This window comes from Carassius auratus, chromosome 6 (assembly GCF_003368295.1).
Source record: "Carassius auratus strain Wakin chromosome 6, ASM336829v1, whole genome shotgun sequence".
NCBI classification, from domain to species: Eukaryota; Metazoa; Chordata; class Actinopteri; order Cypriniformes; family Cyprinidae; genus Carassius; species Carassius auratus.
The window spans coordinates 25,314,103-25,325,085 of NC_039248.1; the positions used below are offsets into that span (position 1 = coordinate 25,314,103).

The following is a 10,983-nucleotide window of genomic DNA, read 5'->3' on the forward strand; positions in this document are numbered from 1 at the left end:
GGTTATGACATCTACCAGCAGGGGCAAACTGAGCCAAATGTATTAGCAGAAAAGCCATCGGCTAGTTTTGAAGAGACACCTGCATTTGACTAGGGAATCTGCGGCGTTTTATTGGCAGATCAACACAGGTCCGTGTAAACAAAAAAATACAAATGTAAAGCAACAGTGTTTGTTTGTTCTGAATCCTTGTTGTGAACTCCAGATGTTAATAATGATCTACATGACAGGGTTGTGCAAAATTCAGAATGGAAGAATCGGCTCTCTATCAGTTCATGAGTGTGACCTGAACTTAGCCACATCTGACAGGAAGTTCATTTGAATGACAGGAAGAGGAATTTACTGAATTGCAATTCATCACAAGCAATGCATTCTGGGAAAAGAAGTGTTTTTCCACCATCTATCTATCTATCTATCTATCTAGTCACAAGTTACATATTTCTTTATATAAATATGGTTTTGATAATTATGAAAAGTATAAAACAATTTTTTTTCGTAAAATGACTGTTGTTATTGCAATATAATTTTTTTAACATAACATTTTCATTTCCAGTTAATTTTACTGTTTAAATAAATCCATAAATTAGGCCACAATGTACTGTATTAAAATGACGAAAGTTTCTATATTGGGTTTTTAGTTTTTGTTTTCTTTCTTTTACAGGTATTTTTCCTGTATTTTAGATTTTGCATTGGATTGTGTTTTAGAATGTTTTTAAAATGTATAAACAAGGGCTTTCTTCCTTACATTCACATTCACAAATTGCTATTCTGTTTGCTTCCTCGATTCAAATTGAAGAGTTCATTCTGAATGGTGCACAACCCTGTTTCATTTTGAATGCAAGTGTATAAGCAAATTTTTATAAAAAAAAAAAAAAAAAAAAGGATTAGTTGACAAAGAGGAAAAGTTTTGGTCAAATAACTCTTGACAGAGGAAGTCTGGAAGTCATGAAGACCCAGTATGTATCTCTTCTGGTTGTTCTTTGAAAGTCTTCAGGATAACTCGCTACCTGCAACCACAGCTCTCCACCACCATGTCCTCGTATTGCTTGTACACCACATTATTAGCCGAGTCAATGTACAGAATACTGATGGGGCTGAGTCTGGTCGGGACGCAGCAGGTCGGTGGGGTGGATTTGGGATCCATGGAGTTCATGAGAGTCTGGATGATGGCGTGATTGGTAGGCTCCAAATGCGAGCGGATGGGAAAGTCGCAGAGGCCGTCGCAGTGGAAGGCCTCGTACTCCAGAGGGGCGATGATCCAGTCGTCCCAGCCCATTTCCTTGAAGTTGACGTGCAACTGCTTGCGGTTGCACCTCTGTTTGGGGTTCTTGGGTGGTTTTTTCACACGTGGCAGCGGTGCCCGACGCATCCGCCGCTGGGTGACGAGGTACTCGTAGATGGTCTTGTTGTCATGACCTGAACGGGCTTTGATCTCATTGTAAAAGAGCCCTTGCTTTTTCGTACGGTCAAACACCACAAGGAAGGCTTTTTCCTGATCTTGCCTTCCTGCCCGACCCAGGCCGAGTAATCGCAAGTCAAGTGGTCGGCCTTGATTGACTGCTTCCAGTTCTAAGCAAAGCTGAGGAGCGTTTCTGAAGTTCTCGAAATCTTTCCAGATGTTAAACACTTCCCAGGATGGTACGCTATGAGGGTTGATTTTTTGGGTCATCAGCAGGGTGGGTGTGTGCTTACCTGAGGCACAGGTGTACAGTCTCAAAGCTGTCGTGCCCCCAGTAAACGTGGCCTTACGAAAGTCCATGTGCTTCTTTCGGAGGATGCGCAACTCTAAGCCTAACAGACCCTCCTTCTCCATTGAGCTGATGTTGAAGAGGTACCGCTGACGCCTCAGGAGGGGCCCACGGTCATCTGAAAAAGTTAAGGTCAAAGGTCAATAAAAACAATAACTTGAATTGCTTCAATAGTTTCATTTTAAGATTAATCTCTGTTAAAAGCACAACCCAAAAATTAGGATGATTTGCTTTTTTATGTACAACTTTTATAATAAGTCAATGTTTTCGATGTACAGTAACAATAGTAGTATCAAATTTTTTTATGGTATTATGGTAATTTTGGATAGTTTTGGACAGCTGTAATAGTATTACCATAGATATTAGATACAAACTATGGTACTAACAGTACTACCATGGTGTCAGGGTAATACAGTGTTTTTAATTGGACACAATGTTTTTTTGGTCACAGTGCTCTTGTTTGAAGTAATGGCATGTTTTAGTTCAAATTGTATAATGATCATACTATGTTTTTTAGACATTTACCATAGTAATACAATGGTATCATGTGCAGTAAACACCATATTACATGAAGAAAGCAATCATTCAGTAACATGGTATTTCCATCTGATACCATCACTGTACTTTTTGAAAGGGAAGACAATTATTTTTAAAAGAGTAAAATGACCAGTCACTTTGATCTCTTCTAAAAGCACGACAGCTCATTTTTCCTCAATCAAAGCTCACAACTTAGTGATTGTGTGTGTGTGTGTGTGTGTGTGTGTGTGCGCGTGTGTGTGTTTATGTGTGTGTTTATATGTGTGTGTGTGTGTCTGTCTGTCTTTCTGGATCCAATGCAATGCAATGCAATATGAAGGCAGTCCATTATAAAAATGAAAGGTTTCATTTTATCCAAGAACAGTTTGCTTTCAAAAGACTATTAAAACCAGACGACCTCGGCCTGGAGATCACAACATACTGTAAACACAGCATTATTATCAACCTGCAGCTATTTACCAGTGGGCCTACCACCGTGACATATGGCTTTCACTAACATAGGCTGAAAAGACCATCTGAAGTGCATGGAGAGGGGCAGAGAGAGTGCAACTGATTAGCGCTGAATGAGTGTGTGTTTGTGTGTGTGGAGGTATAAATTACATGAATGGATGTACAGAGACATGATGTGCGGTCCATTTTTAATCTGAAAGAAATATTTATAACTTAGAGGAAATGTTAATAAAAAAAAAATTGAAATTTTGTCACCAGTATGAGCTGTATGATCTCCAAAAGGCTGCTTATTTTCATGCATTGAAAATGAATGGAGCACTATTTTGTGCTCCACAGATGAGGTCATACAGGTCTGAAGCAAGCAACAAATGTGAGTAAATGATCATTTGTAGGGAAACTTTTCCTTTAGGTGATGGAAAAACGCATGCTTTTTTTTCTCGGTGTCTACAGAGGATGTGGTAACTATAAATCTGCAAAGGGCATTTCACACGGCATAAACTAAAACCATTCAAAGCTTCTGAGGAGTCAACCTTGGAGCTACATAAAGCAGGGCCATTTAAATGCCATTTTAAACAGATTTACTTTGAAAAAATAAAAACATATTGAGGCCACCTACTTGTAACCGGCCCAAGAGTTTATTTACTTAAAGCAGAGGTCCATCACAAGTCTTATGCCAGATGCATATTGACACAGTTGGTTTGGTTCAGAGACCCAGATTAAAAAAAACGATTCTGTCGATTTAGTGTGTAGTGCAAAACTAAGCAGAAATAAGATGTTTTCAAAATGTATATCCACTGACGTCTTTCGTATAAACAGAATAGGACAATTTAGCGTGAATGCAGTAGACTTCAAATGGGCAGTTGACGTGACATTTCAAGCAGTGACAGCAGTATCCTGCCATTTGAAAGGCCATATAACATTTTCCTATGCAAGGTTGTTTTTTTTTTTTGTTTTTTTTTGGTCTTACCTGCACTTTTATGAGCTTATTATTTGAGAAAATATATGTAATATAAACTTAATGGGATATTTATTTTAATAAATCATTTGTTTTTCACACTCTCAGGCTATTGGGCCTGCAAAAATCAGCAAAAAACGAAAAAGTCTGGCATGTTGTCGCAATACATGGTGTAAGTAGTCACATTACAAACCTGAAATTACATTGCTAATTCTAGGCTTTTCAGCTCATTTTAAATAGGTAAATTAGAAAAAAACAATTAAAATTAGTTACATACAAATACATAAAATAAACCATTGTGATTTTGTTGTTCATCCATTTACCCAAAAACAAAAAAAATAATATAAATATAAAAATAATAATAATAATAAAACATGAGAATCATATGCAATATTACACTTTAAATATTAAATATTTGCAACCAACAAGGGGAAAAAAAGGAAGAAACTCTATTTTTCTAGACTTTTGATTCAAAACCTCCTGGTTACTGAGATACAGCCCTTTTGACAACTTATCAGTGTGACAACTTGCCCCGGTTATCCCTATAATGTGCATATAAAAGAACTCTCCAATGCAAAGCAGAATAAACATGGATACCATACCTTGTCCTTTATCCACCAAGCTGGTGATGGTATTGGCCATCCCAGCCTCGTGCAGGACACTAGTATTGACCTCCCCGCTGGTCAGTGACCAGTACAGGGACAGCATGTAGTCATGGGGTGTCACTGAATTGTGTTTGGGTTCCTCGGTGTCCTTGTGCTTCTCCGCTCTCAGATGCGCAGGTGACGGTGGGATGCTTTTCCTCACTCCAGCACTGTTCTGACCAGCCCTGATCGCAGCCGGCGCAGGGGATTTCTGCGCAGAAACTCCTTTATTGTGTCCCACTTGGTGCTGGATGCTGGAAGAGGATGCGACTCTCGCCGCATCCTTGGGTACCCAAGAGCGCGCGGCCTCCCTGCGCCCCAAACTCACAGGGACCGCAGCGCGAGCCGGGTTACCCTCGGCCTTGATCAGAGGTGGACCAGCGCGGATGCGAGAGATCTTGGCGTTGTCTGAGGGCTTAACGAGAGTCGTGCCGTTGCGCGCCACCGGTAACCGTGGATTGGCTTTGGCCGCCCCGGTGCCCCTGTGACCGGCCACTCCGGTGATGGAGAGCGCCTGCGGGATGAAGTCCAGGTATAACAGAGTCCAGAAGCCCAATAAAAGAGGGAGACTAGTCAGAACTTTCATCCTCTGATCTTCCTCTGAGTTTCGGTGATGGAGAAATGACCGACGGCTCTACCATGAACGGGTCTGGAGAGGTAAAAATGAAGCTTTGGAAACGTCTGATCGATTATTCTGCGCAAATCATTGCCATGAGCCCCTCTCTTCAGAACCATAGTGATCCAGCTCTCTGTCGGAGTGGAGATCCAGGAGTAGGTACAAAAGCGCAGTGTCTCTCGGTGAAATCCAGCGGTTCTGCTTGATATCTTGTAAGGGACTTGTTTAAAATCCCACTTTTTCCAAGAGGGAAGGATGGCGTAATGCGCTCTCTCGCTCACTCTCTCTTACTTTCTCCGAGTTTGAACGCGGTCCAGTGAAAACAGCACACACACACACACACACACAAACCTGCAGGTGCTGAAGTTGCGCGCAAACCTGAGCGCAGGAATTGGAAGTGGAATTCCAACGCAAACGGGCTTAATTACTCTGATGTCATTCTGTCCAGATTTATTCCACTGCAATATTTCTTCTTAAAGCATGAGTCACTGAATACATAAAACCAAAAGCTCTGCATTAGGTCACCAGAATAAAGCACTGCTAAGGGTCCTCAATCTATGAGCCCCTGGTCAGATCTGGTATGCAAATTTTTCATGCATTAAACATGATTTCATATGCAAACTTCACTTCTTTAAAAAAGGTAAACGATTTTCACTCAGAAATCGATACATTTCGCAATTACAAAGAAGCAGACAGTAACACACCGGTTTGAAATTTTGAAAAAAAAAAAAATCTTGAATAGTACTTTCTTGTAAAACAGTTTGGTTTTTGGATATAAATCCTTTTTAACATTGTAAGAGCTGATGTGCAAATTATATTAAATATAAGTTTTATTAATGCACCCTTCAAAATAATTTTTTCAAAATTAAAAAAGGAAAGAAAAAGCAAAAACTGGTCAAAAAGAGCAAAATATTTTCAATGAAGGAAAATATTTTTTAAGGATCATATAATTGCATCTTTTCACTTTTTACAATGTGCTGTATAACCACAAGATCTAAAATAATAATAAAGATAATAAATGTAATAATGTGTCATAATGCATATTTAATTATAATATTAATTTTGATATTATATTGTGTCTGTAATTTAGCATATTTATTTTATTAAATAAACAATAAAATCAAGAAATAAAAAACAGATAAAAATAAATGAAGATAAATAATAAAATCAAGAAATAAATATATAAGATAAATACATGAATGAATAGATTAAGCAAATAAATAAATAAATTTGAAATTGAAATTATATTATGTGAGCAAGAAGCTGCTATCGGCCAATCAGAATCAAGTATCCCAGACAGCTGTGTAGTAATATACAGGTAGTTTACAGAAAGCACTTTTTATTGAACACTGAAAGATCAAATGAGGTGTATGGATTTCAAATTCAGTTGCCACATCATCTAAATATCGTCACACTGGTGGAAGGTCAGAGGTCACATGACAGATTTTAGGTTTCTGGGATGTTGAATCTGGCACTGCACTCTGTTTCTTCTCAAGCTCGACCATACATTAGTATTTAAGGCCTGTGGAGAAAGAGTTTATTTCCTCAAGTCGAGTACATGGACTATTGGTAACGCTGTTAGACACCCACACACACCATTCCAATCCTTCCAAACATAAAAAAAAAAAATCCACCTCCGTAGACAAACAGAGGGGGGAACGAAGAGTGCTTCGGACTGCGCAGGTGAAGCTCGGGACACACACACACACACACACACACACATAAACATGCTCATCCAGGGGTGAAAACCTCAGCGCTGGCCAGCAAACTGAGTGAACGCAGCACATTTCAACTGTCCGAGATGTTCGTCTGTCAGGATGTTTTCAGAAGATCGGAGGAAACATGGCCTGTGGTTTAACCCACACCCAGACGCACGGATCACCAGGAAGAGTTCTTCTGTGTGGATATACAGTCTGAGGCCACTAGAGAAAATACTTCTTTTTTGCATGTTTCTAATTTAATACAAATGTTTAATTAATCATATAATTATATATTATTATATCATTATTATATTATTAATAATAAACTACAAATAATTTCTATTTACATTTTTATTTAGATTTTATTTAGATTTATATTTATTATGCATTTGTTATTTGTGTTATATTTAATTATTATTAATATAAATCAAATTATGTATTATTAATACATTGCACTATTCATTCAAACTGTATTTTATTTCATTATAAACATGAATCATCATCATCATCATCACTTTTAATAATAAAACTAGAAATAATAATAATATGTATTTATGTATTGTAAGTTTATTCTATTTAATTATTAATTCATTTAATTCTTTATATAAGCTTATTACTGTATGACTTATTATATTTTATTATTATTATATATAACATTTTATATCATTTTTGTTTTAATGCAGAAATGTTATTTTATAATTTTATTTGAGTTTTTATCTTCCACTGTGCTGGCTGATATTTGGGCCCGGCCATACGTCTTTGACCCCCTTCACATTCCCTCGGATTGCCGTGCTACGCTGCTATCTTTGTGCAGAGAAATGTGCAGCTGTCAAGGTGTTAGACGTTGCAAAACCACAGACATTTCTCAGGTGCAGTCGTGGACAAACGAAATATAAAGGCCTCTTGTTCTGGAGAAGCCACAGTTTTCGACATTCTGCTAATATACATGTGCTCTCGACTCCACCTGCGCTGTGCTTCATCAACTCAAGTGAAGTTTAAAGAAAAATAAAAGATGGCAGTCACGACTAGGTATCTGTACATCCATGTTTTAACTGCAGCTTGTTCTCCTCGATGACAGTATGATGAGTGTGTTAGTGAAACAGTGTTGTTCCTTCAAACATTTGGCCCACACTATTAACACAGACGACTGATTGAGCGGCTGAAAGACTTTTCACAATGACAGACTGGGAAAAAATGCAACATTGCCCCCACTTGGACAATTCAGGCTATTACTTCCAAAAAAAAAAAAAAAGTAAGAAAGATGGTACTAAGTAGGCTAGTACATTTTCAATTCAAATGTCTGTGGGGGGTTTTAAACACTTTATAAAAGTCTAAACGAAATTACAATTTATATAATAAAGTACGTAACATTTGAGATACATGATCAAAAATGGGTGAGACGGACAGTTTGGGTTAGTTATTGATAAAGTTTTATTTCTCATTAATGGTTATAGTTTTATTACAGTTATTATGGTTATTCCGGTTTAGTGAAAGTGGTCCATGTGGCGTGCGAATGTGAAACAGACCGACGTTTCTCATGAATCATTAAATATTCGCAAAAACTACGTTGCAGAAAATACCTTGTACTATATGTTTTGGTATTTTAATTCAATTTAACAATTACACCGTTTTCTAAAAATGTCTCGAAAAATGGCATTTTGTGATTGATATAGTCTACGACACTAGATCTAGAAAGGACTAAGTAATGTCTTCCACAAACCAGCAGGTGGCAGTAAGAGGCAACTGTTCAAAAGATCATCGGCTGTGTATATACTGCAGTACAGTCCTACTGTAAAAGCACGTGAAACAGTTGTAGTGCACTACACCGAGGTCATGGCACCTCATCGTCTGTTAGAATCAGCGAGTGACATCCAATTTTCCTCTCAAAACATTTTTAGCATTTTATCTACATTTTAATCGTTTTTTTCCATTGCCTGCCTTTAAAGACGCACACGGTCAACATCACTGTACTGGAACTGCTCAGACTTATCTTTGTTTGCTTTTCATGTTTACTTTCCTTGTCTGACCTGCTAGTCACGTCCTACAGAAATAGAATATTATTATAGCTACGCTTCTCTGTGATGATAAGCACAGGCTAACAATAATTAATGAAGATTTGGTATGAGATCCTTACAAGATGCTACGGTTTTAAAATACAGTAGGCTATCAAGATTTTAATAGAGATTAAAGAGCCATGTTATGATATGCCATGTAGTAAAAGACTGCTGATATTATTAGTCAAAGCAACAGGGCTATATTCTCTTAGTAGCGATTCTTAGTAGGGAGTCTGGCACTAGCTAGAACTAGTAAATGTATAATTTTTGGTTTAGTTTTTAAAGCCAGTAGATAAAAACTTTGGATGCAACTGAACATTTATGCCATTGCTGATCAGAGGAAAGTTGATAATTTTTACAACATGTTTTTGATAAATGTATGAGGGAAAAAAAGATGTATATAAATAAACAATGTTTTTTAAATGACAATAAATATTACAAATATTTATTACAACCTGCTCGGGAAAACAAATATGATTAAATGACAGAGGGTTCACCACACCGTGCAAACAAGGCCAGATTAGACTAGAAAAAAAAAGAAAGCCAGACCACTTCTGGAAATGCATTCTTTGGACAGCTGAAATTAAGATCATCCTGCACCAGAATGACAGGAAGAAAAAAAGTATGGAGAAGGCTTGGAACAACTCATGATCCTTATAGATCCCTAATAGAATAAAACGCCTTGTCCTAAGAATTAGTCTGTTAAAAGCTACTGTCGTTATGTAGTTACAGACTCTTATTTGTGGAATTGTGGCTCATAATCTTATAGTTAACCGACTGGGAAATTTAGTGACAACTTGTCCTGGTCTTCCTTTTGTTCGATGTAGGAGTTACTTTCAAATGAGCTAAACTAGTTGCAATGAGAAAAACACTTATATAGCAAATGATAAAGAGCGTTTATATGACAAACGGTTTTTTGCTCCACCTGTTGTGTAAACAAACCGGCCTGTAGGTGTAAGTGAAAAGGCACCATTCATCTTCCAATAGGATGGCGTAGTACGTGACATTTGGAACATTTGATTGTTTTTCTGATACACATTCAAATGTACTGCAGGAAATGCGTGTGTGTTAATGATGAAACTGTTCTGTGTGCAGTGAGGGAAAAAAGCAGCACAATTTACTTCCTTGTGCAGTCCATTCAACCTGTAACCGGAGGCATGGTGTTTTTTCCCTAGCAGACAAAAGATAAACTCATCATGGAAACTTTTCAATTTGCATTAAGATATTTTAACAGCACAACATTGTCAGATATTATCAATCACAAGGGAATTTCCCCATACAGGACATTTACTCATATCGGTGTTACCAAGTAGGTTTTAGTTGGTTTTCGTGAATGTCTAAACCAGCTGAATTGGCCTTGTTTCTCATGGCTCTTAGACTCGCTCAGGTCTATAAACTGATAGTGTGAGGTCAGAGAGGGCATGTGTTCAACACACCCTGTCATTAACCATTTTAATGTTGCATTATCATACAGACGATCACTTAAATGGGTATAAAAAAAAAGTATTTATCCTCTACGCCAAGCTTAAAAATATATGAATATCATTGTGTAACAAAATATCAAACCAAATGGCATTTATTTTATCATCATTTACTCACCACCAACTTGTTATAAAACAGTATGAATTAAAAAATTTTGTAAACTACCTCTTTAAAAAAACACTTACGAGAAGAAGTGTGGCTGAATACTTTTTGGAGCCGCTGTATTTGTTTTTTCCACATGATTAAGCCTGATATACATATATATGATCAAGGACCATGCATGACTCTTTTTATCCTTCAATCCTAAAAGAAAACTAAGAGTCTGTATTCTCTTGGTATGCTCATATATTTTGGTAGCAAAGCAGACATGCATCAGCATGCTGGATAAGCACACACACACACACACACACCGTACACAGCTGCTTACAGTAATTTCTCTAGAGGTGGAAATTCCCAGGTTAACACTGAGGCAATTCGATTACATAAAGACTTTCCCATTATTCAAAGTTCATCTATCACGAACAGGTTCATGTACAAGTAAAATGCAAACCAAACCAGCAAACAAACATTGGACTTGATGATCTGTGAGAGCTATCTAGTCCAAACAAGCTTTTGAAAGCTCTGTGTAAGGCCCTTTAGTATACACACTCAAACAAACAGGTTCTTCTGCAACACCTGAGCTTCACCAAGAGCTTTCAAATGAAGAAGCATTTTCACTATAAGGACCTCGAGTTAAAAAGACATTGATTGTGCATTATAGATGTTTCATCCAGGTCATATGATTCTTCATTCAGTACTTT

General features: G+C 37.4%; 1 protein-coding gene across 1 annotated transcript; it reads right to left on the reverse strand.

The window, feature by feature from the left end:
- Positions 1–406: 406 nt before the first annotated feature.
- LOC113103562 (growth/differentiation factor 5-like) lies at positions 407–5,641 on the reverse strand. Its single transcript, XM_026265989.1, has 2 exons — positions 4,290–5,641; positions 407–1,863 (listed from the first exon to the last, which is right to left on the reverse strand). Exons 1-2 carry the CDS (start codon positions 4,915–4,917, stop codon positions 1,001–1,003), a joined length of 1,491 nt encoding a protein of 496 aa, XP_026121774.1. The 5' UTR covers positions 4,918–5,641; the 3' UTR covers positions 407–1,000.
- Between the last annotated feature and the right edge of the window lie 5,342 nt (positions 5,642–10,983).

Bases quoted from the DNA above. Each gene is read 5' to 3' on its own strand.
- LOC113103562 (XM_026265989.1), bottom strand. From the start codon at position 4,917: ATGAAAGTTCTGACTAGTCTCCCTCTTTTATTGGGCTTCTGGACTCTG. The intron at 1,864-4,289 runs GTATGGTATCCA...TAACTTTTTCAG, and splicing joins CTTGGTGGATAAAGGACAAG to ATGACCGTGGGCCCCTCCTG.